At 39.7% G+C, this 26520-nt stretch overlaps 1 protein-coding gene across 1 annotated transcript in view; it reads left to right on the plus strand.

The window, feature by feature from the left end:
• LOC119811633 (disintegrin and metalloproteinase domain-containing protein 5-like) overlaps nucleotides 1-25516 on the plus strand; it is a 45147-nt gene extending 19631 nt beyond the window's left edge. The window contains exons 14-22 of the mRNA XM_042054925.1: nucleotides 487-682; nucleotides 7517-7607; nucleotides 8257-8473; nucleotides 14462-14548; nucleotides 15688-15802; nucleotides 16123-16125; nucleotides 20384-20546; nucleotides 22300-22353; nucleotides 25297-25516. Of these exons, the coding sequence (XP_041910859.1) occupies nucleotides 487-682; nucleotides 7517-7607; nucleotides 8257-8473; nucleotides 14462-14548; nucleotides 15688-15802; nucleotides 16123-16125; nucleotides 20384-20546; nucleotides 22300-22353; nucleotides 25297-25516 (1146 nt within the window). The remainder of the gene's footprint in view (nucleotides 1-486; nucleotides 683-7516; nucleotides 7608-8256; nucleotides 8474-14461; nucleotides 14549-15687; nucleotides 15803-16122; nucleotides 16126-20383; nucleotides 20547-22299; nucleotides 22354-25296) is intronic.
• Nucleotides 25517-26520: the final 1004 nt, after the last annotated feature.

Here is a 26520-nt window from a genome sequence, read left to right on the forward strand (position 1 = left end):
TTGATTGAACCAACCATGTCCACACATGCTCAGAGGTGTAGGAACAAATCTTCCTGAGCCCAGGATGGGTATAACCACCCCCCTCCACTGCAGCTACGGAAATATTTTTTGCTAGATACATTCAGGTGACCTGGGTCCTCGGCTACATTGTCTTATGGGAGGCCTTTGGTAATGGGTTTTAACACAAGTTTCACTCACAAGTATCCAAAGTTTTGTTTTGTTTTGTTTTTGGTGTTTCAAGACAGCGTTTCTCTCTGTAGCCCTGGCTGTCCTGGAACTTGCTCTGTAGACCAGGCTGCCCTCATAGCCACAGAGATCCGCCTGCCTCTGCCTCCTGAATACTGGGATTAAAGGCATGCGCCACCATTGCCCAGTGAGATTTTTCTTTTTGAACTTGGCAACTTAAAAAAAAAAATGGAAACTGAAATTTGGGAGATAGAGAGAAAGAGAACATTCCTGGAAGTAATTTTTTATGTTCTCCTCTAGTTAAAACCAATCAACACACTGTGTAGAAAATCAACCGGCGAGTGCGACTTTCCCGAGTATTGTAATGGGAACCTTTCTTACTGTGGGCGCGACACATACTTGCGTGATGGGGAGTATTGTGACTCGGGTCAAGCCTTCTGCTTCCATGGATTGTGCCGGACTACTGACAAGCAATGTATCAACCTGCTTGGAAAAGGTAAGGGCCATAATGCTTCTCTAAAATCTGATTATTATCCCAACACCGAAGTTCAGCTCTATAGGACAAAAGTATGGCATCTATTACTGGCCAAAGTCTTGCTTGGTAACTATTAATTTGAAAGGAAACTCATTTTCTTATGTCTAAGAGATAGTAGAAAGGATCCCTGAACTTACACTGGCTTCCTGTTTGTGAGAAGAAGAATGCACAAGCAGAAACACAGGTTCCACAATATTATATTGTATTCGTAGTCATAGGGAACTGAGTTTTCAACTATCAGAGCCCCCCTTGCTCATCAGCAAGCTCTTGAAGTCCCCCACTTTGCTCTACTGGAAACCAAGCTTCCTTTAAAACTTAAACATGCCCAGATTTTTATGTGGGTTCCAGAGATCCAAACTCAAGGCCTCAGATGTATGAGAGAAGTCCATTACTGACTGAGTCATCTCCCAGCCAATAGCATCACTGACTTTTTTTTTTTTGTGGAAACATGATAAAGACATCTTGGGAAGGCTTTTAGTGGAGCTCAGGGTGAAGGGTGTTGCTGTGGTTGGCATCAGCAAAGGCTTTTAGCGGAGCTCAGGGTGAAGGGTGTTGCTGTGGTTGGCAACAGTGTCATTCAATGCTCTTAACACCTGATGCCATCTATATTTATGCCCAAGATGAAACAAAACAAAAACCAAAAAACCACCTTTTTAAAAAAGATTGATTCATTTTTATTTGGTGTGCATGTGAGTGAATGAATATGTGTCTTCACCCTGAGTGTGCAGTGCCTGCAGAGACCAGGTGAAGGTGTAGGATCCACTGGAGCTGGAGTTGCAGGTAGCTGCGAGCCTCTACATGGGAGCCAAGAACTAATCTGGGTCTTCTGCAAGAGCAGTCAGTGCTTTTAGCCACTGAGCCACCTCTCCAGTCCCTTCCTGAGATTTCGAGTATACTTTTAAAATGTTAAATGTAGGGCCAAAAATCATAAACAACAGCTAGGATAAGTAGTTCAGTAAGTAGAATTTACTGAATAAAAGGAAAAGTAATTGGATAGGGAATGCTCTCTGAACTTTCTTTTGATTGGCATCTATATGACAGCTCCCATTAAAGATGATGATGATAATAATAATGTTATTATTATTATTTGTTTTTTTAAGAAAGGTTTTCTCTGTGTAGCACTGGCTGTCCTGGAATTCACTCTGTAGACCAGGCTGGCCTCAAACTCAGAGATCTGCCTGCCTCAGCCTCCCAAGTATTGGGATTAAAAGTACATGCCACCATTGCCTAGCCCATGAATTAATTTTTAATTATGGAATTCATACCAGTGTCTAACTCTTCAGTATGTTTTTTGTTCTTGTAACCTCAGCCCAGGTTATGCACACGTGGACTTGCCTCTAGGCTCCAACGTGTTTCAACTTCATGTCAGAGAATGTATCTGCAGGCCTACTGTCTTCATCCAGAGCTTGTTTTATTGACTTTTGAGACTTTGAGCTGAATTAGACATTTCAGTAATAGCAGTTGTTTTTGGGGTGTGTGTGTTGGGGGTGGTCACCATCTCAGCTCATCTCCAGCTGCTTCCTATACCAGATACCTGACGTCATAGCAGGTGTCCGTATTGATGCTTTATTTGCTCTACATCTATCTCAGTTCTGAGACTACTGAAAAGGTCAAATTTAAAAGGAGGACTTCATGTTACTAACCTATCCCCTCCTGGAATGCGAAAATCTACCTATAATCTCACAGGCTTGCTTTGCTTATTCTTGTGGGAGCTCCTTCAACCAATAGCCTTTAAGTTACCAGCTCACTTGGGCATGGTCTCTTATATTATGAATGCAGCTGTAAAACATGTGCTCACTCTCTCACTTCCAGCTGCTAGATCTGGTTTCTGTTTGCCATTTGTGCAAAGGACTGGCATCTGTGAGTCTACCCTTAAATAAATAATCCTTTATTATATGTATCTTTAAATGCTTGGGACAGGATTCAGAAACCAGGAAAGAGAATTTAATCATATAGTAGGGTAAGACAGGGCCAGAGAAAACCCTTTAGTGACTTCTTATAAAGGCTGTACAAGTAGGTGTGACAAGCCCTGAAGCTAGATGTGTACTTATTGAATCTTTGGCTTTTGAAAATGCCAACTTAGAGTGTAGGAAGATCCTTGGGCCTTTAAAGGTCAGATCAGCACCCATAGATGGATGGATCTTTCATACATTGAATGCTGAAACATTTGACTATAGCACTGAGGCTTGGGTAGGAGAAGCAATTTCCAATGGTATGAGGAGACAGCAAAATGCCAGATATTTTAATTGTGGTTGAATAGGACATCTAAGAAGGGACTGTAAACAAGGAATTCCTAAGAATATTGTCTCCTCTAGGAATGGCAAGAATAGGAGGACTCAGTCTTCTGGTATATGTAGGTGGTGTGGAAATGGTGACATTGGACCAACGAACGTAGGTTGACAAAAGACAGACAAGGCAACCCAATACCATTGAGAAACTCCTTGGGGGGCCTCTTGCAGGCCCCCATGTCAAACAAGGTCCTGTCATTCCCAGTCATGGTGGAGAACAAATCTTACCAGAAAAATTAAATAACCAGTGCCTACTGTAAAAACCCATACTGTTCTGAATGGTGGAATAGACATGGAGGATGAATAAAGAACTCCAGTAGGAAATAGAAAACGTATATTTTGGCAGACATATATAAATGATCAAAGACCAAAGCTAAGAGTGTGTATAAGTGACATTGTAATTGAAGGATTACTAGACATGGTTACAGATGTGAGTATCATTACTCTAGAACCTTGGCATCCAGATTGGCCTCTTCAGGAGGCAGATATTCAATTCCTAGGAATTTTAACACTATCTCAAGTGAAACAAAGTATGAGGTGGGTTGAATGTATAGGGACAGAAGGACAGAAAGGAAGGCTGAGGCCATATGTAGTTAATATTACAGTGAATTTATGGGGTTTTGCAGCAATGGAATAACCAGGTTAACATTCTTGTAGTCACAAAAACTCATGTTTCTGGGAAGGATATTATAAGATATTATAAACAAAGGTCACCAGTCATTTAGGCTGTATGAGAACACAAAGCAACTAGCAAATCTTCAGAGGTACTAATGGTCTTGTCTTTAAAATGGTTAACTGAGAAACTCATATGGGTTAAACAATAGCCTTTAACAGAAGACAAACTGCAGGCTTTAGAACAGCTGGTACAGAAGCAGCTAGATGCTCTCCATGTTGAAGAATCAACCAGCCCTTGGAATTCTCCTGTATTTGTTGTAAAAAAAAATCTGGTAAATGGAGAATGGTGACAGATCTAAGAGCTATGGGCTCTCTACAATCTGTAATTCCTCTGCCCTCCCTATTACCAAAAGGATGGCCTCTTATAGTTATTGATTTGAAAGATTGTTTCTTCACTATACTTTTACAAGAAACGGATACAGAAAAATTTGCCTTCACAGTACATACTTATAATTCTCAGCCTACTAGGAGATACCAGTAGACCATCCTCCCAAATGCTCATTAGTCTCACCCTGTGCCAATACTTTGTAAGTCAGTGATTAGAAATAATATGCAAGCAATTTCCTAAGTCTATAATTTACCATTACCTTGATGACATTTTGTTATCTGACTCAAATGCAGATACTTTAGAAAGAATACTTGGAGAAGTAAAGAAAGTTTTACCTAAATGGGGATCAGAAATTGCTCCTGAAAAAATACAAAAAGGAGATTCTGTAAATTACTTAGGTTACAAAATAAGTTTATAGTAAATTAGAGCACAAAAGGCACAAATGAGAAGACTGATTGTAGACTCTTAATGACTTTAAGATTATTAGGAGACATTTCCAGTCTGTGGCTGGCTGTTGAGATAATACCTGATCTAATAATTCATTTAAACAAAACTTTAGATGGTGACAAAGACTTAAATAGTCCCAGAGACTTAACAGCTGAAGCATAAAAATAATTGACAGTTATTGAAAAGAAATTACAAGAAGCATATGTAGATAGAGTGAATTCAAATCTTAATTGTATTCTAGTCATATTGCCTTTAAGAATTTCCCCTACAGGACTTTTAATGCAGAGGGAAGATATTATTTTAGAATGGATCTTTTTAACCACATAAGCCAGTAAAAAATTAAAAACGTCTCTGGATTAATTATAAAACAAAATTGAGACTTCACTAACTAGCAGGTATAGACCCAGCAGAGATTATAGTGCCTTTACTACTGATGAAATTTAAAGAATATGGGAAGGCAATGAACCATGGCAAAGAGCTTGTGCTAATATTTTTGGAGAAATTAATAAAAATTATCCCAAAAGTGGTAGAATTAACTTTAAAAAGAGAACTACTTGGATTCTTCCCCAAATTATACCAATAACTGAAGCCTGTACATTTTATACAAATGCAAATAAATCAGGGGTTACAAATCAGAAGAATTAAGTAAGGTGGAACAAAGCCCTTATAATTTTGTTCAAAAGCAGAGTTATATACTATTCTCACTGTAGTAAGAGCTGTGGGCTGTGTTCCCTCCTGGCTCCCGGTCGCCTGGCTAGCTTTACACCCGAAATAATTACACGGAAACTGTATTCTTTTAAACACTGCCTGGCCCATTAGTTTCAGCCTCTTATTAGCTAATTCTAATATCTTGCTTTAACCCATATTTAGAAATGTGTGTAGCACCACAAGGTGGTGGCTTACCAGGAAAGATTCAGCATGTATGACCTGGTGGCTGGCTCCATGGCGTCTGTCTCAGAGAGGAGAGGCAAGGCGTCTGACTTACTTCCCTTCTTCCCAGCATTCTGTTCTGTCTACTCCACCCACCTATGTTCTGACCTATCAGGCCAAGCAGTTTCTTTATTAATTAACCAATGAAACAACAGATAGATAGAAACACTCCTACATCATCTCACAGTACTAAGGAATTTCAAAGAATCTCTCAATATAGTTACTGATTCATAATATGCAGAAAGAATTTTCTTGAATATTGAAACTACTTAATTTATACCAGATGATACAGAATTGACTTTATTATTCAATTCAGGTTCAAGACATAATCAGGAATAGGCTTTGTTCCATATACATAGCACACATCCGATCCCATACAGGTCTGACAGGTCCTGTAGCTTAAGGTAATACAGAAATTGACTGATTATTGATTGAAAGTGTGCCGAAGGCCTCAGAATTTCATAAGAAACATCATGTCAATAGCAAAGGTGTAAAGAAAGAGTTTTCTATTACACGGCAACAATCTAAGGAGATTATAAAGAGATGTCCTACTTGCTCTTTTTATACCCAAATACTGTTACCTGCAGGAACTAACCCAAAGGGTACTCAAAGGAATGAAATCTGGCAGATGGATGTGTTCCACTTTATAGAATTTGAAAACTAAAAATATGTACACCACACCATTGACACATATTCAGGTTTTCGAAGGACACCTGCCTTGAACTCAGAAAAGGCTGATTGAGTAATCACACATTTATTAGAAGTTATGGCCATCATGAGTATACCTGCACAAATAAAGACAGACAATGGTCCAGCATATGTGTCTAAGAAAATGAAACAGTTTTTTGCTTATTATAATATAAAGCATATTACAGGTATACCAAACAATCCTACAGGTCAGGCAGTTATAGAAAAATCAAATTGAACTATAAAGGGTATGTAAACAAAAAGAAAAGAATGGGAAATACCCCCAGAAATAGATTGAATAATACTTTATTAACCTTGAATTTTCTTAATGCTAATGAGAAAGAAATGACAGCAGCAGAGAGACATTGGATAATAGAAAAAACTTTTGAATTAAATCAGCCATTGCATTTCAAGGATGTACTGACCTCACAATAGAAACCAGGAGATTTGCTACATTGGGGAAGGGGTTTCACTCTTGTTTCCACAGTAGAAGAAAACTATGGGTACCATCAAAATTAATAAAGATTTGGGTTGAAAAAGAGAAACCTCTTGAGAAAGAGAAATGACAGCTCATCCACAGAGGCCACAATTATACAATTGGTAAGAAAACCTCATAAGGGTTGGGACAGGGTTCTGTCTTTTCTTTGCAGGAAAGTACTCATCTTTAAAGAGTCAAGAGACCTTGGACATCTAGTTGCCTAAAGATGAAAAGATAGCTATCTAGAAAGAATCAACAAGCAGAGAGAAATCTGACTTATGATGCTATATTATCTGCATGGAAAAATTTGATTATCTGGACATGTATACATGTCTACTTAAAAATCAGAGCTGACTTTGGAGTTAAACAATGGCTATCCTTCTCTAAATCCAAGCATGTTGTTAAAAGAAAATTTCAGAATTTCTGTCCCATGTCAGGAGCCATCTGGTATAAGACAGAAAGAAGATAAACTTTAAGGAAATATTTTACTTTTCTCCATGCCCATTTTGTTTATATCGTATCTTTCATTGAATATATGTCTATATGAATAATGTTAAAGTTTCAACAATGAACAGTAGGTTTTCCTGCAATAATCTTTGAAGCTTTCAGGAAGAAGTGGGGCCCCACAATAATGACTCTACCTGGTTGATATGACATCATGATGCTGACAGTGCTACTATGAGACTGGTTTTGGGGTACCAGCTTCAGAAATGGTGTACCTTCTTATAATGTTCTAGCCAGAACTCCAAATAAGAATTTCAGAAAAACAAAAATTTTAGAAAATCAAATATTCAGAGACCATTTACAATTATACAAAACAGCAACCTTGAAACTTAACCATCATTTTACTTTTATAGAATGATGCTAAGGAGTCACATTGCAGTTTCCAGTCTGCCTCTATGGGTCCAGGAGTGTGAGCTGAACTCTCAATCCATCTCCATTCTCTTTGTCTTTATCTTTAGGTGTGAGAGGGGCTCCCTTCTGGTGTCATGAAGAGTTGAATTCCAGAGGTGATAGATTTGGCAACTGTGTTTCTCATCATTGTAAATTTGAGTATGTGTTTAGAAAATTATACTTTTATCTAGAATGCAGATTCTCAAATACTAGAATGCACCCTGTGTGAGCCACAGTGGGGTACTTTGTCAGGTTTCCTTTGGCCTGTGATCTCAACTGAATGGTTGTTGTCTCTTGCCATGGAACATTTGTCCAGGGCCAATAATGTTAAAGTGCCAGTGACCTTGGAAATAGCTTTTCTATATAGCTTTGAGGAACTATCCATTGTGTTAAGTAGTTCACATATATATTTATGGTAAACATAATATACCTCACAAAATGTATCTAACAAAAGTTATCTTGTTTTACTTACTAAAAAAAACTTATAATCAATGGTCATTATAATCCAAATTCCAGTAGCTAGAACAAAGCATAAAAAAGCTGTCATGATGATTATTTTTTTAATTCTAAAAATGATTCAACCTGGATTTAATTTAGTAAGACATTATTTTTAACTTAGATGTATACTAAGTTAAAGAAGAGTAAATTCTAGTTTTACATTGTATAGGGAGCTAAGACAGAAAGAAAACGTTCAGAGAAGGTGGGGCTGCATTGCTGGTTTTCCTAGTGTGGACCCTTAATTGCTAGCCTGTGATAGCAACTACTTATGTCAATAAATGCTAAGAGACCTTTCCCATTATGCTTCCAGAGATGTTCTGTGTGGGAAGTTAGTCTGTACATGGCCATTCAAGAGGATACTGAAGCTCGTCAATATATCTACAGTTTATACGCACGTACAAAATGACGTATGTATATCTCTCTATAAAGGCGGGAGGATACCTAAGAGCACACCAACAACATATAGCACTATTGAAGACAGAGACGAAACCTTTGTAGAAGATGGCACTATCTGTGGCCCTGATATGGTAATTTGAGATACTTTAAACTGATTTAAAATTATTTTGCAGTCACATTCGTCTTGACACTATGTCAAGCACTGTATTTTCTACAATTTCTTCATTATGGCAAAATGCTCATAGCTCCTAACAAAGGTTCCCCTCTTAAAAGATGTGTGTAATTTAGTGGTACTAAGTTCACTCCCAGTGTTGAGTAGCAACCACACCACCATGCATCTTTGTAGCCTTTTCCTCTTGTAGAACTGAAACTCTACCTATGGGATTGTTCTTTGTTCCCCTCTGTAGTCTCTGGAACCCCCTTTCTGTGCTCTGTGATCACTATAGATATGACACAGAAGTGGATGATGTACTTTACTTAGCTGAGATCTTCAGGGACCATCCATAATGTAGCAGAAATTACAAGTTCTGTCTTTTTCAAGGCTGTGTACTGTTTCACTATTTGGATATCTCACATATTGTTTATTCATTCTTCAGCTCATGACTATTTTCATACTTTAGCTACTGTAAATAATGTTATAGGACCCAAAATGTTCATAATCCTACTTTTAGTTATTTTGAGTATATTCTTTGAAGTAGAATTGTTGGTTTGTAAGGTAACTGTTTTCAGTATTTTGAATAACTACTATACTGTTATCCACAATGGTTAGAGCATTTTGTATTCTTAGCAACATTTTAAATAGTGTATGTGTGATAATTAATATTAGTTTCAATTTGACAGCATCTAGAATCACCTCAAAAACAAACCTTTGATATATTTGTAAAGTGTCCCTATTAGGTGATTGAGATAGGAAGACACACCCTGAATACGGGTGAGACCATTTCATAAGTTGGGATTCCAGACTGAGCACCCTCATTTTTTTTGCCTCTTGCTTCCTCTCTCTACCCTGCCTTTCTCTCTTTCTTGAATATGAATGCAGTGTGACCAATTGCCTCCTGTTGCTGGGTTATCTCTACCTTGATGGACTGTATTTTTGGGTCCTGCTCAACAGGTACATTCCTGAGAAGGGGAGTGTGGACTGAGGAAAGAAATAGGCATAGACAGAGACAGTAGAATCAGGAGGACTTCAGTGAATACTGTGACAAAAGCCCCAAGTTTATTACTCACAGTCCTTACACACCCCAAACAAAAGGGGAGGGCACAAGACTCCCATGGTACAAAGAGCAAGCAAGTGTAATTACATCGTTACATCTCAAAACACTTGGTAGCCACGCCCTACATTAAACATCCTTAGATTCTGAACATGAGAGGAATTGTGTGATGACACTTTCCTGGTTCATTTTCATAGTATGATGATACTTTTAGTTCCATCCATTTTTCTGCAAATGCCATACTCTGGTTCTCCTTGACAACCAAATGAACTATTTCATTGTGTACAGGTACCGTGTTTTCTTCCATTCATCTGTTGGTGGACATATAAGTTTGGTTCATGTGGTGGTTTGAATATAATGTCTACCTATAGTCTCAAGCATCCGAATGCTTGGTCCCCAATTGCTGATGATGTTTGGGGAGGCTGAGGAGATATGGCCTTACTGCAGGAAATATGGCACTGATGGTGAGCTTTGGGAGCTTAAGGACATGGCATTTTCTGGTTTGTGCTCTCTGTTTCCTGTTTGTGGTGAATTATGTAGGCTCTCAACTTAGTTCGGTTATCATGCCTGCCTACTGCCGTGCTTCCTCACCATGACGGTGATAGACACTCATCTCCCTCGAATTGTGAACCTCACAAAAAACCCAAACCCAAACAAAACTTTCTTTTATAAGTTACCTTGGTTATGGTGTTTTACCACAGCAATGGGAAGGTGACTCATAGACCGTCCTGAACTCTTGTGGAGACAGAAGCTGTAAGCAAAGACGTGCAAGTGTCTCAACATTATGGTGACTTGGAATTCTTCAGAAACAGACCTAGGAGTATTAGAATCTGCAAAGAGCTCCAGAAGTTTAATAGCAAAACCCTAAATTATCAGAACAATAAATGGGCTAATGAATTATATAGATGGCTCTCAAAAGAAGAAATAAAAATAACCAGTAAATATTTGAAAGTCTTCAATTTATGTTTTAGTTGGGGTTTCTGTTGCTATGATGAAATACCATGACTGCATCAATTTAGAGCGAAAGAGGGTTTGCCTGGCTTGTATATCACAGTCCATTGAGGGAAGTCAAGGAAGCTCCTCAGATAGGAGCGTGGAGGTGGGAGTTGATGCAGAGACAATGGAGGAGTGCTGTTTACTGCTGGCTTCCCATTCCTGCTTTCTTACAGAATCCAGGACCACCAGTATAGGGGTGACTCCACCTACAATGGGCAAGGCCTTCCCACATCAATCATTAGTATAGAAAATGCCCCACAGGCTTGTGCACAGGTGATCTTATGGGGGCTTTATCTCATTTGGGGATCGGACCTGTCTTAGGTGTCTTTTTTTTACCTCTCCATTTTGCCAAAGTATCTTGGAGTCTAGAAATAATTTATATTTAATGCTACCTAATTTGAATATGTTGCTAAGAACTGCTGTCTGGCTTTGCTTTAGTATTTTTATATTTTTTTTCTTTTAAACAGATATTGCTCTGTATTTTGGTTTTGCCATTAGGCAAATGACATCACAAAATCAGTTAGAAAATGCTCTGCTCTTTCCACCTACAGAAAAACTGGAAAGAGAGCTGGTGGTGCTTCTTAACTATTTGTCAGAATCCATTGTGAAGCCAGGGCCATGGACACATGGATTTTCTCCATAGAGATCCATGTGGTTACTGATTCAGAATCCTTACTGCTCGTGGTTCTTTTGTGACCTGCTTGTGTGTGTTCCTTGTATAGTCATATTAGGCCCTTTTGGTCACTTGTGACAATATTCCTGAGGAAAATAGCTTCCAGGAAGAAGGATTTTTTCCTTGTTGTCTCATGAGTGTAGAGGTTTCAGTCAATGATGGGTGATTTCACTGCTGTGGCCTGAGGTGGGGAATCTCTTTCCAGCTGGGAAGCAGAGACCATAGGACCGGGAACAAAGGAGGACCACACAGGTCACACCTCCAGTGACCTGGTTCCTTCAATGAAGTCTCATCTTCTAGGCTCAGCCAGTGCTCAGGAATTCCACCAAATTGTGAGTCCACATATAGGTTGATTTACTCTGAGAACAGAGCCTTGGGCTTCAGCCGTTTCCTCAAAACTCTTGAGTCTTAAACCTCTGACACAGGGGCTGCTGGGTAATGCTTAAGATTCAAAGTGGAACAACTCAGAGCAGGCTTTGAGCTTCTAGGAACTGGTCTGGTCCTGTTGCAGCGTGACCCAGTTTGTTTGGTGAAAGGTCCCACCTTCTTCTTGCTGCACAATTGGGAGTAATGTTCTGGTTTTTCATTTCTGGTTTTACGTACTTTTTTTTTTTTTTTTTGGTTTTTCGAGACAGGGTTTCTCTGCAGCTTTAGAGCCTGTCCTGGAGCTAGCTCTTGTAGACCAGGCTGGTCTCGAACTCACAGAGATCCACCTGCCTCTGCCTCCCGAGTGCTGGGATTAAAGGCGTGCGCCACCACCGCCCGGCTTGGTTTTACGTACTTGAATCGAAAATTAAGAAAAAAAATTTAACTTGCAACTAGAGTCTTTGTCAAGTTTGTTCTCTTTTAAAGAACCTCAATGTTTGGTTTTACCGACTTCATTGCTTCTGCTCTCTAATTTGTTTCTCTGTGCTCTGGTTTTTGGTTCTGTATTCCAACTAGTTGTAGGTTGGTTTGTTGTCCCTTCTATCTCTCTCTCTCTTTTTTTTTTTAAAAAGTTAGGAAGATCTGTTTGAGTCCTTTTAAAGAAATCCCTTTCTAGTGTTGTTTTCTCCATTCCCTTTTCCCTTTCTTGTGCTGTGTGGTATAGCACTCTTAGAGATGGCTGTCTCAGGAGTCACCTTTGCCTTCCTGCTGATAATCTTTGTGGTAGTTACTTCTCTGGATGCTGTGACAGAGACAGGTTAAGGGAAGGTGAGAGGCATGGTGACAGCTGGTCACATTGCATCTGCAGCCGGAGAGTGCTGGGTGCTTGCCATCAACTCAGTCTGCTGTCAGAGAAGGGAGCATCATCTTACCTCAACCCTTCATGGGCAGGCTCAGAGACTCAGCTCCCCGGTGACCCTAGATTTTCTCAGGTTGACAATCAATATTAACTACTGAAAGTCCACCCCTTATCAGCTCGACATCCAGCATATCACTTTGAAACCATAATGTCTCCCCCTTTCTCCCCATTGGCTCACAACCATTTTAAAATGCAAAATGCATTCAGTCCAATGGCAAAGTCTCTATACTCTACAGTTCTGATACTGTTCAAGGGTGAAAGTCTCTCCCGAGGCAGGCAGTCTCTTCCCCATCATAATAGTAAGAAAGAACAAAAAAGTTATATACTTCCAACTTAGAATGGCATAAAGATTCCATTCCAGAAATGAGTTCTGGAGGTATAGCAAGGAAAATTATGAATCAAATAAAGACAAAAACTCATCAAAAACAAACTTTTGCAGCTCCACACTGGGCATCTGGTACTCATGACGAAAACAAATGGGATCTAAAGAGCTTTAGCATCCTTAGCTCTCCAGCTCTGTTGTCTGTTACCACCTCACCCACCCCCCACCCCCCCGCGTCTTTCTCTTGGGCCAGCTTCAATGTGTGCCTGTAGCTTTCATCAATGGATGCTCCCTTTGCTGGGCATCTCTTCTATCCCAGGGGCTAATGGGGTCTTAGCCTTGATCTTCACAGCTTTGTGCAGTGGCCCCTCCAGGACTCCTCGTAATAAAACTGATCGTGCCTCGTATCGCCAAGCACAAGCTGCCCTCTTTGTCAATGGAGCAGGTCTCCCAGCCCCTCAGTCTTGCACTCGGTACACTTGGGAAAACAGTACCGTGTGGATGATGCTGTCAAGGTTTGCTGCCAGTTTGAGCTGTAGCCTGACTTTCCTGGATCACAGATACATTGGCCCTTGTGTGCTGATCCTAAGGAAATGCTTCTCAAAAAAATGTTTTTGAGAAGACCCCTCTTCTGCATCCTATGTTTAGGGTCTCTCCTTTTCGAATGAATTTGGATTTTCACAAGATCCAAAATGTTGTAGGGTTGGGTCTTTCCTTTGGGAAAGCATTCCTGTTGTACCAGTTTAGAGCACATGTCTACTTAAGGATGCTAATCTTAAGGATGCTAATCTTCCCTCAGCACCGCCTTTGTCTCCAACATTAAATCCAAGCCTCCCCTGACAAACATCAAGTTTCCCAGCTCTGCTTGTTGCTCTCCCTCACTTTAACCAGGGCACAGTGACAGTCACTATAACAGCCTGTATGCCCTTGCCTTTTATGGCCCCTACCGAACAAATGAGTTGGTGCTCTACAATTTATCTTCATTGGAGTGATAGGATGCCACTGGACTCTGCCAGGCTATCACAGGAACAGCCTGGAGCCAGATCCCTAGCAATAGTCCCTGCCGTCTTCTAAAGTGTATGTGCCAGGTCCCTGATGCCCGTGTTCCTCTCAGCAGGCTGACCTTCCAAATCCCTATCACAATGGCCGATTGGGCTTTTCTAGCTTCAAACTCCATGTCTTCCCTGTGAGCCACTTCCAAAGGCAGACAACTTGAGCTCAGCAATGATCACACTTCTGATAGCAAGTTATGTGGTAGTTAGTTTTTTGTAATACCTCATAAAACTGAGGATCTATCTGTAAACTTTCACTCACTGCAGGACACACAGGCTGCCCTCACCTGGGATCAAAACTGAGATCATCTCCGTCTGGTGCTTTATCTTTCTGATAGGACTTAGGATAGATGGCTTGAAAGTAAGACTCAAAAGTCCTTGCATGATTTACAGTCTGTAGGCACAAAACCCATATCAGTTGTAAGAACTGCCTTTTGCTTGGCTATAGTCTCAGAGATTTGAATCCCAACTTTGGTAATATAAGTTTTGGTTTTCCTAAATATGTCTTGTGCTTTATCTATGCTCTCAATTTCATGATTTGACTGCCTATATTTTTTATTTTTTCATTGCTTTGCTTTAGTACTGTAAGGAGGCAGTGTGCAGAGAATTGAGATTTGTCGCAAATTTTAACACTTGCAATGCTACTAGAGATTGCAATAACCATGGGGTGAGTATTTATTTCAGCAATATGGCTTTAGTAATCTAATAAGCAAGACATTAAAACTGACTTGGATTTGTTTTGCTATTTTTATTCTGTATGGTATCATTGATCATATTTATTATATTTACCATATTATGTTATATATTATATTTATTATATCATATTCTATCATATGTAGTGTACAAAATATATCATATTCCATATATCATATAAGTGTAATGTATTTTATTTATAGATGTGTTTATAAATGATTTATAAATCATTTACATAATTTAGATTTTATTTATATTATGTAAAATGTATATTTATATATTATTTATATTTATCATGTTACATATTTATCATGTACAGAAGGAAGGGCAGGAGGATGGACAGGGGAATGGACAGGAGGATGGACAGGAGGATGGACAGAAGGATGGACAGGAGGATGGACAGGGGGATGGACAGGGGGATGGACAGGAGGATGGACAGGGGGATGGACAGGGGGATGGACAGGAGGATGGACAGGGGGATGGACAGGGGGATGGACAGGAGGATGGACAGGGGGATGGACAGGGGGATGGACAGGGGGATGGACAGGGGGATGGACAGGGGGATGGACAGGAGGATGGACAGGGGGATGGACAGGGGGATGGACAGGAGGATGGACAGGGGGATGGACAGGGGGATGGACAGGAGGATGGATGGGGGATGGACAGGGGGATGGACAGGAGGATGGGTGGGGGATGGATAGGAGGATGGGTTGGGGATGGAAAGGGGGATGGACAGGAGGATATCCATCCTTGTGTAGACACAGAGCTATTCAACCCTCTGCTTATAGAGACAAGTCAGAAAGAGGAAATGAATATTTTTGGAAAATCATTTCTGGCCTTACTAGATTCTGGGGTTCCCCATGGAGCTAGCAGGTATTAAGTGACAATTATTTGGATGTTATTAGTAGTTGTGATACTTAGGTGTATTTTTGGAGAAGTTAAAAAAATTAAAAAAAAAAGAAAAAAGCTGACTTGGTCACAGGAACTTAGATGTACCCTCTAAACTATGGACAACTATGAGAGGAAGTTTGATGAGTTACTACTGCATTTAACCTACGTTTCCTAGAAGGCAGTGTTTTGTGGCACTCAATTGCTGTTTTGGAACTTTTTCAGTTTTGTAACAATTTTCACCATTGCCACTGTGACGAAGGGTATAACCCCCCTCACTGTGAAGAAATGAGAGGACAGTTTGGAAGCATTGACGACGGACACGAGTTTCATATTGAAGGTTAGCGGCCCTAACACCTTATTGACTAAATGGAGTATGCAAGAGGATACAGTAAAGGTTCACATCCTCGTTATGTAGTAACTAATGTAGCAAATGGGGCTTGTCATACGCTCTAAAAACATGGAGTGTACAGTTTCTTAGATTCTTTCCTGTAGAAGGAGCGGCGGGCTGCGTCCTGCCACCAGGCTATCTCTACCCCAAACAATTACACGGAAACTGTATTCTTTTAAACACTGCTTGGCCCATTAGTTTCAGCCTCTTATTAGCTAACTCTCACATCTTGACTAGCCCATATTTAGTAATCTGTGTAGCACCATGAGATGGTCACTTACCAGGAGAGATCTTAACCTGCGTCCATCTTGGAGAGGAGAGGCATGGTGACTGCCTATGGCAACTGCCTGAAGCTTCTGCCTTCTCTCTCCCAGAATTCTGTTCTGTCTACTCCGCCTACCTAATTTTCTGTCCTAATAAAGGGCCACAGCAGTTTCTTTATTAACCAATAAAAGTAACACATAGACAGATGACCCTTCTCCATCACTTTCCCTTTCACGACTGACACTGCCTACTAAGGTGAAAGTGTACCCAATGTCAGCAATTTTCATGTGAAACTCATTTATCTCATGTAATTAGGATAGCTGATTTCAGCTGTTGGCCGTGCATTGTCTCCTGAAGGCCTCGTTTGGAACAGTATCAGTGTCTTTCCATCTTCTAGGCTGCCTTTTCTTCCAGGTGACTGAAAAACTGGCTGACTTTCTCCCACTGTACAGGTAATAGGTAGGGATTTCCTGTTTGAGATCTCCACTGTGCTGTGCCCGAGCAGTATCTTGAGGTGACACAGAATGGGTGGGACTGGGAAAGCTAAGGGTTCCTTAGCTGGAGATGGCATCCAGTCCACTCAGCAGAACTGGGCGTTCCTGGAAGCCTTGGTCTCCTTTGTGATGCTGCTTCACAAAGGACTTGTGGGAATCTGGATGTGCTTCTCTGCGGATGTTACAAGATGACCAGCTTTTCGGGAAGAATAGGACGTAGAACTATACACACATTTTTATTTCACAATATATGTGGAAGTAGATGTTTTTACTTACATATTTTTCTGTATTGATTGCTGTTTTTTTTTCAGTTTTTCAAGACAGGATTACTCTGTGTAGCTTTAGAGTCTGTCCTGAAACTCACCCTGTAGACCAGGCTGGTCTCGAACTCACAGAGATCTGCAGCCTCTGCCTCATGAGTTGCTAGGATTAAAGGAGTGAGCTACCACTGCCTGGCTATTGACTGCTTTTGAATCAGATAAATGTAATCATTTGAACAAAACATAGAGCTAGTGGATAGTATCCGTTGTAGTATAGATTTGTCAGATGGGGCCGGATCCCACAGAATTGCTCATTGTGACCAGTTGTAATGCTCTCCAAACTCCGAAAAGAAGTTTCACTGATGAGGAGCGAGGGCTTTGCTTATCTTTGGGCATAAGGATAAATATTAAGGATTCCGCAGAGACTGTACTGGTTTGGGAAAGTGGTAGTTGTATGTTCTACTCTATCTAGAGCCTCACCAGCCATGGAGAGTCAGGTAGATTTCCAGCCCCAGGCGTGAGTTTCTTCTACAAAGCAGGCCTTAAATTTAGTTAGACTGCAGCTGATTATTTCCTGGATGTAAGTGCACTGTTGTATCTTTAGGGGTATTTTGTGATCTTAGTCATTGTCTTAGTTCATAGACTTCACAGCTGGGTAGAACTCTTGACTGCTGTTTTTCCCTTGGGCGTTTGTATAGCTCCTTTGGTGGACCATATGAGCCAATCCTCATGGAGGAAGGAGGCCTATGGATAAGCTGCCGCTCTATTTATCCAAGCCTTGTATTTGGAGACTCTGGTGCCTTTAGCAATAGGGACTTAACCTCAAATTCTGGGAATCTGTTGCATTACCCAGTGTCTTAATGAGGGTCTCTATTGCTGCGACAAAACACCAGGTCTGAAAAGCAAGATGGCGAGGACTAGTTTTATTTGGTTTACACTCCCACATCATAGTTCCCCATTGTGAAGGAAGTCAGGACAGGAACTCAAACAGGGCAGGATCCTGGAGGCAGGAACTGATGCAGAGACCATGGAGAGGTCCTGCTTACTGGCTTGCTTCCCCTGGCTTCCTCAATCTGCTTTCTTCTAGAACATAGGACCACTAGCTCAGGGATATCTCCACCCTCAATGGGCTGGGCCCTTCTCTGTTGATTACTGAGAAAATGCCTTCCAGCTGGATCTCATGGAGGCATTTCTTCCACTGTGGCTTGTTCCTCTCTGATGACTCCAACTTTGTCAACTTGACACAAAGAACCAGCGAGTGCACCCAGCTATATCATTCCTAGGTATAGGCCCAAAGGATTCAAAATTTTACTTCACAGATATTTGCTCATTCATGTTTATTGCTGATCTAGTCACAATAGCTAGGAAGTGGAAACAAACTAGGTGTCTTCCAGCCATTGGATGAATAATGGAAATGTGACGCATATCCACAATAGAATTCAACTATATTTATTCAACTATAAAGAAACATGAAATCATGAAATCTGCAGGCAAGTGGCTGGAATTGGAACATATTACACGAAGTGAGATAACCCAAGTTCAGAAAGACAAACACCATGCGCGCTGTAATTCTTAGCTCTGATCTTCAGATGCGTGTATATTCCATGGAATAACTCGAGATATCAGAAAAGTGAAAGGGACCATGTGGGTGGGGAGGTCTAGGGAGGAGAACAGCAGGACGTGGGTACTTATGAAGGGGTAGATGGGCATAACAGGGAGCGGAAAGGAGGCAGAAGGGAGGGCAACACTGAAAAAGACACCAAGAATCTTTGGAAAGGATATAGAGAACCATTATTGTTCATTTTCCTAAAATATTCATAGTAGAATTTCAACTATCAAGGCAGTGGTGGTGCACGCCTTTAATCCCAGCACCTGGGAGGCAGAGACAGCCGGATCTCTGTGAGTTCGAGGCCAGCCTGGTCTAAAGAGCTAGTTCCAGGACAGGCTCCAAAGCTACAGAGAAACCCTGTCTCAACAAAACAAAACAAAACAAACAACAACAACAACAACAATAACAAAAAACCAAAAAACCAAATAAAACCAAACAAGTATCTTCTCAATTACCATAAAACATTTTACTAAAACCATAGGGAACACACAGCAGAGAGCTCTTGCTCGTCTCAACAAATATAGACTTTCCTCACCTACCTGTATATTTCGGGGACAGTAGAAATGTGTGGGGGTGTTTGGGGGTGATCGGTATTCAGACCATTTAAACCAGCTTCTGGACACACAGTACATTCTCTCCTGAGCGATATAACAGAAGATTCCAGTCCCTTTTAGCATCCTGGGACTATGTAAAGGAATTTACTAAGACTTCTTTCTTGCCATGTGAAACAGAAGATAGACTTCCTGGACATAAATAAGATAACTGTCATTGTTGCCCGACACTGAAAGCTTATGATTATATTATCCAATAGAAAATTTTATTTTTAAAATGGGGAACATGTTCGTCCCCTTTTTCCTGATTAGACAAGATTTACTGGGAAATCTTCGGAATGGTAGATTTATTTTTAGCTTTTTGAGAATCCTTCACTTTGTTGTTCATAGTGGCAGCCCCTGTGTGCCACCCCACCAAGAATGAATGGGGGTGTCCCTTTTGCCATCTCCTTACCAGCATTTGTCAACTCTTTTGTTGATTTTAGCCATTCTGACTTGTTTTGATTTGCATTTTCCATAATTCCTAGGGACAATGAACATTTTTTTTTAAGTCTTAGCCATTATTATTTTAGGATCCAGATCTAATTGGGTCACTTTATATATTTTGGATATTAATCCTCTGGCAGATGTGTAGCTGGCAAATATTTTCTCCTATTCTTCAGGTTCCTCTTCACTTGGTTGGTTGTTTCTTTTGCTCTATGGGAAGTTTTTAGTCTTATTAGACCACACTTGGGAGTTGTTGGTCTTAATTCCTGGGCAAATAGCCCCTTTTCAACTACCAAACCTGTAATTGTTAAGCACCTTTGGATAGCAGAAGGAACAGTTGATGTACAAAGATACAGTAATGGTCTTTCCACCCTTGATATATGTGAAACCGGATCAGACTGTTATGTAGATGGCAAAGTCCCTTATACTGGCAGGGTGGGATGCTAAGCTAGAAAGGAATTAAATAAATCTCTGTAATCATTTGTCATCTAAGAAATTACCATGCACTGAAACTGAAATAACGAATAGGTTGTATATATATATGTATATGTACATACATATAATAGTAAATGAAGAAAAGGGCCTGGAATTTAAAGAAAGCAAAGAGGACAGGAAGGGCTTGAAGGAAGGAAAGGAAAGAGAAAAAAATGGTGTAGCTATAATCTCAAAAGGGAAAAATAATTTTAAAAGGAGGTAACACATATATTCATTGATTCAATTTTGTGGTTTTTCTTTTTTTTAACTATTATATTATAGAATATTTGAATGAGGTGTTCAATGTTGGGGAAGAATTCTGGTAATGGTATCTTTTCCATTTGGTTAATAAAATCTCAGACACAATTTAAAACTGGTCTTTTCCATTCTAGGTAAAAGCCTTATGCACAGGCAAATCTATGGTCTTACTTCCCAACAACGGCTTCAGCTCATTTTCTACATATCTCTACCTGCAGTTATCATTATTACAGCCCTGATTATAAGGCAAAGTAAACTGAAACAGCTATGCTACAGAGAAGGAAGTGAGAGCAACAGGTACATATTAAATATGCGCAAATATTTACTATTGTTACATCAAATGGGTTAAGACAAAATGATTTGCTCTTATTCAAAATAAGATTAGAGGTAAGACAATACAAGGAGAGGCACAGATACAACTTGCAAACTGGGTTCATGTCCATGTGCGTGCATTCCCCCCACTAAAATCTCAACTTACCACTAGCATGAAGAAGAGAGTGCTGCTGTAGGCTAGGCATCTTGGAGGCAAATCTAGTCTCTTTATTCACTGACCCTGCCAACTAGCTATAAGTCCATAGGTAGGCTAAACCTAAGAACTGTATTATCAAAATAAAAAAAATCTAAATTTATTATCCTAAACATTTATGTAGCACCAATACATTATGTGTATTACAAATACACATTAATTGGCTGAATACTTAATAGTATCAGACCAAGACAGGAGTTTGATGACACTTAGCTTCAGGAAACTTGGTTTTATATTACAAGTTTTGCATGCAAAATTCTATCTTGATCAGTAATGTAACCTCTGTATACTTGTAGTTATTCTTGGTAGTGCTATAAGATTGGAATAAAGAAGGTTTTCTAGTGTATCTCAAATCTTTAGGAACATAAATTTCACCCTATTATATGGAACCAGTTACAGAAATAGTTGCCGTGATGCTGACAATCCTATGTGTATTTCATAGTATTTTGCCATAATATTTTTCTCTGGTTTGACCTTTCAAGAACTGATAGGAAAATATTCAACAGACATATTTTTTTCATGATAAGGAAAATATATTTAAAAAGAAAGAGAAAAATGCCAGTTTTTTTCTAGAATTTATTTAATAAACAGAGTAAAATGATTATTAAGTAGAAATAGAAATTATTACTAAATAGAAGTAAAAATGCCTACCACTGGGCTGGGTAGATGATTCAGAAATGAAAATGTTTACCATGAAACCATGCGCTTGGATGCTTAGTCCCTATGCAGAAACCTGAGTGCTGTGGCATGTGCTTGTAATTTTAACCTGGGAGACAGTCAGGAGGAACCCAGGTGGGGGCGCTGTCCAGGCAGTCTAGCTGAACTAATGGGTTCTGAGTCCCAAGAGAGACTCTGTATCCCTGCCTCCCACACCCTAAAAAAGTTGTAGCATGGTTAAAGAAGGCATCACCACACACATGAACTCATGCACGAACAGGTATGTACACACATGTACATATTGTCTTTCACAAACATTTAAGAAATGCTTATTTGTTGTGCAATATTTGTGAGTTGATAGAAACACGATTTATCCACATAAACATTGTCAGCATCTAAAGTAAAGGTAATTTAACAAAAATTTTAAATATAAATACTGCTTAAATACACATATATAACACAAATTCTCAAAATACTTTGGTGTTTATTATATGATTTTTAGAAGCTTTCTGAAATTTAAACTTATCTTGGCAGATTAACAAAAACATCAAAACTTTATTCATGGGCTAGTATGTTTTGATTAACTTGGTTTTTTTGCACGTTGCTAATGATTTTGCTTTTATTCCAACTCAGGGAAATATAGGGTTTCCTATCCTATATCTCTCTGAATGTGGAGATGTGGGTAAATAGTGTAAATACCTGAACTACTTTAGAGTGAGAAGAATCACGCAGAGACAATGCCTGTTCACACTAAGAAATGGCATTTCATGTTTATGAAACACGCTGTTTCCTTCATCAGCCATCTCTGTATTTAATGTTTGAGATTTAGTTTTCTCCAGTTTAAAACGAATTTTATCAATTCTATAGATCTACATCAGAAGACAGTGGGAGTGTCACCAAGTTGACCACCAGCAAAGTAAGGTAAGTGTGGAGTGATATAGTTAATTACTCTGTAATAATTAGCTTTTAGGGCTGCGGAGAATGGCTAGTATGGTGGTCTTTACAGTTGTCCTCGTAGACTGTCTTATAATAGTAAGCAATGAATCATGGTTGCATGATATTCTGCTCTCTCCCATTGATTTGTCCAGGAGATTGACAGTTGGACTTCCATGCTAGCATAAATGAGACTAGCAATTGTGTGTAGAGGAAAGAATTTATTAGCAGAAGGATGAAGGATCTATATTCTGATGACATTTTACCATTACATAAAAAGATGTCTTGATAAAGATGCCACTTACACATATAGTCATGAGGTTATTTCAAAGAAATAAGTGTTAGCAATATTGGCCTTGGAGTTTTTGGTTTTGTTCCCCTGATCCATCAAGGAAAGTAGAGTTACACATGGAAAAACAAATCAATTGTGTGAATTATGCATCCTTCAGACTATCAGTTATAAAATTGCCCCTTATAAAAAGTGGGTAGAATATAAGAGGGGAAACTATTTAATGCAGAATATGATTATTTTGAGTTCACTACCACCATAGCATGATGTAAAAACAGTCAGTTATTGGATATCTATTCAAAGTAGGAAGTCTGCAATTTAAACTCTCTCTTTGTCAGCTATGGTGGCACATGCCTACAACTCCAGCCCTTGGGAGGATGAGTCAATAGGATCGTCATGGCTCCCAGTCGCTGGGATTACAGGTCCAAGCAATCATGTTTGTCTCTATTGAAATTTTTGCATCAATTGTTATTAAGGATATCACCTCCATACTTTACTTTTTTGCTACTTTTGTCTAACTTAGGCATCCTGATAATTATTTTAATTGTTATCTTGACACAATTTAACTCAGATGGAGTCAGAGTCACAACAGGATTATTAGATCAGGGTGGCCCATGGGCATGCCTGACCAGGGTTATTTTGATTATGTTAGATTATGTTCATTGAGGTCAGAAGCCCCACCCACTGTGGTGGGTACCATTACCTGCCAGGAGATCCTGAGTCATCTAAAGAGTGGAGAAAGAGAATGAGAACAAGAGTGCCTGCATTCTCTCTCTCTCTTTCTCTCTCTCTCTCTCTCTCTCTCTCTCTCTCTCTCTCTCTCTCTCTCTCTCTCTCTCTCTCTCTGTCTCTCTCTCTCTCTCTGCACTTGACAGTGGATATGACTAAATTTGCCTCAAGTTTCTGCTGCCTTGACTTCGTCCTAATGATGGTTTATAGCCTAGAACTGTGTGCTAAGGATTTCTTCCCTGAGTTGCTTTGGCAATGGTATTTTACAGCAACCAGAAAGAAAACTAATAGAGGCACTAGAATGATGCAGGCTTTGTCAAGGGCACCTTGCTCTCTGTCTTACTCTTCTTTGTGGTTAAATAAAGTATTAATCACTCCTGGTTTTTCTTTGGTTTTCTTACAAGTCAGGTTTTCATGTATTCCAGGCTAGCCCTAAGCTAGCTACTTAACCAGTGTAGCCCAACCTTAATCCTGATTCTACTGCCCCCTCTCACAAGTGTCCAGTTTGTACCACGGTTTATCCGTTGTTTCTGTCCTTGGGCATCTAGGCCGGTGCCTTTGTAAAATAGCACTGGTACTTAGGATTTCTCTTGAGTCTTCTGTCCGTTAGTCTTAGTCCAGATAGTTTATTCGTGGCACTTACTTTTTCAAGGAACCAATCCTTTGCTTTTCTAATACTTAATACTTGTACGCTTTGTTGGTGTTGTTGTTCCGTGTTTGATTCAGTTCGCTGTGATATTTATCAGTTTGCTTTATCCTGTCTTCTGTATGTTTAGTTCTCTTTTCCTTAATGCATAACCTTAGGTTTTATTTGGAATCCTCCCTTGTTATTGCAAGCATTTATTGTTGCAAACTTCTCTCTCAAAACTGTTGTTGGATATCTGATGAAGTATAAACATAAAATGTCCCTTCCTCTCCATGTGTTAAAGGCTTCCTTTCCAGAATCTGGGCTTTGATTGGATCTTAAGAACCCTGGCCTAGCCGGGCGGTGGTGGTGCACGCCTTTAATCGCAGCACTCGGGAGGCAGAGGCAGGCGGATCTCTGTGAGTTCGAGGCCAGCCTGGTCTACAAGAGCTAGTTCCAGGACAGGCTCTAAAAAAGCTGCAGAGAAACCCTGTCTCAAAAAAAAAAAAAAAAAAAAAAAAAAAAAAAAAAAAAAAAAGGAAAAAACCCCGGCCCAACCGAGGGAGTTTCTCCCTGGTGCATGTATAATATGATGACATAGAGATTCTGTAAAATGGGAGATGGGTCTGGCTAGCGTAGGGAGGTCACTGTGCATCCTCTTGGAGGTGGAATCTTGCCCTGGTGCTTTCTTGTCCTATTTCCTTCCCTTTCCATGGCTCTTGCAGTCCTGTGCCAAGGTCTGCACGTCTGGTGGAATGATCATACCCTTAGAATTAAAAGTGCTGACATCAAAAAAGTAGTTGGCACAAGATTAAATCAAAAATCTTCAGTGTTTAAAGGGAAATAAGAGTAGAGAGATGATGAAAAACAATTTTGGAAATCAAGTACTAGAATAAGTCATCAATTTCATAAGTAGAAAACAACTCAATAGCACAGCACCGAAGCAATGCTTCTGCTAATGACGATAAAAATTTGATTGTCAAAGCAGGTTAATTACTTAAATAGAATTTTCACTAGAGCTGACTCAACCAGCCATCCAAAGCAAACAAAACGAAGGAATGCTTCCAACTTCAAAACTAACTCTTTAATGACTCAAGTAAAAAAATGAGGACGGAAGCCTTCAGCATACCATCAGCTGAAGAATGCATGCAGATGGCTAGCAGGTGTATGAAGAGATGCTCAAGACTATAATCAGCAGAGACATGCCTATCATGGGAGGCTTCACATCTGCGTGGAAGGCTCTTATCAGTTAAATGAACTCAGATTAAGGATGTTACGGTGATTTCAGGGAGTCACTAATCAATGGAAATGAAGCTTCAAACATTAAGATGATCAAATTCTGGAGTCATGTACAGCACAGCCTCATGATGAACAAGACTATATACCACACAGAAGCATCTGTTAAGCTTGACCCCACGTCAGGAGCTTTATCACGATCAAATAACAATTTTGTAGTTCCATCTGGTCATGAATTGCTAATAACTCCATCTCAGCCTGGTGGATGCTAGGATTACAGGTGCCTGCTACCGTGACAGTTGTAAAGTTTCAAAACAGAAAAAAAATGTGTTTACTTTCATTATTTTAAGAAAAAAATCAAAATTTTGAAAGAAATTTCCTCTGTCCAATGTTTAGTTGGCAAAGATTAACTTGACTAGATTAACTGTTCACTCTGCTGTACAGAAACTTTTAATTTCTTGAAGTCCCCTTTGTGATTGTCGGCTTTAGTTCCTGAGTGCATACAGTTCTATTGAGGTCGTCCTCACCAATGCCTACATCTTGAATTTGCTTCTCTATTCTCAACTTGGGCAGAGTGAGAGATAAGGAGCTGATTTAATTCCCTTTGATACAGATATCCAGCTTAACCAGCATCATTTATTGAGGGTGCTATCTTTTTCCTTTTTATATTGTTTGAGAATTTCATACATGCATATAATGTGTCTTATCAAATTTAGCCCTCCCCCAGTTAGTTCCCAATCTACTCACCATATTTCTCCCCCAAGTTCATGTGCTCTCTTAAAATCCAAAGATTTTATCTATGTGTGCAAGGGTGTAACTTCTCAGGAGCTGCATCCCTCAAGAAACCTTGCCTCCCCCTCATCTGGCAGCCGTTAATTGCCTGTATGTATTTTTGGCCTCTTTGTCAGAAGTTAGGTGACTGAAGGATATACTCCTTATATGTGGGTCTTTTAGGTCCATTCCACTGATGAATGTGCCTATTTTATGACAGTTCAATGGTGTTCTTATTACTATAGCTCTGTAATATGACTTTACATAAAAGATTATAATATCTCCTGTTTTTTATTATTCAGGACCCTTTTGGCTGTTCTTGGTCTCTTGTGTTTCCATATACAATATAAGATTGTTTTCAGTTTCAGTGAAGAGTTGTCTTGAAGTTTAATATGACTTTACATAAAAGATTATAATATCTCCTGTTTTTATTATTCAGGACCCTTTTGGCTGTTCTTGGTCTCTTGTGTTTCCATATACAATATAAGATTGTTTTCAGTTTCAG

The sequence above is a fragment of the Arvicola amphibius genome, chromosome 4 (genome assembly GCF_903992535.2).
Source record: "Arvicola amphibius chromosome 4, mArvAmp1.2, whole genome shotgun sequence".
NCBI classification, from domain to species: Eukaryota; Metazoa; Chordata; class Mammalia; order Rodentia; family Cricetidae; genus Arvicola; species Arvicola amphibius.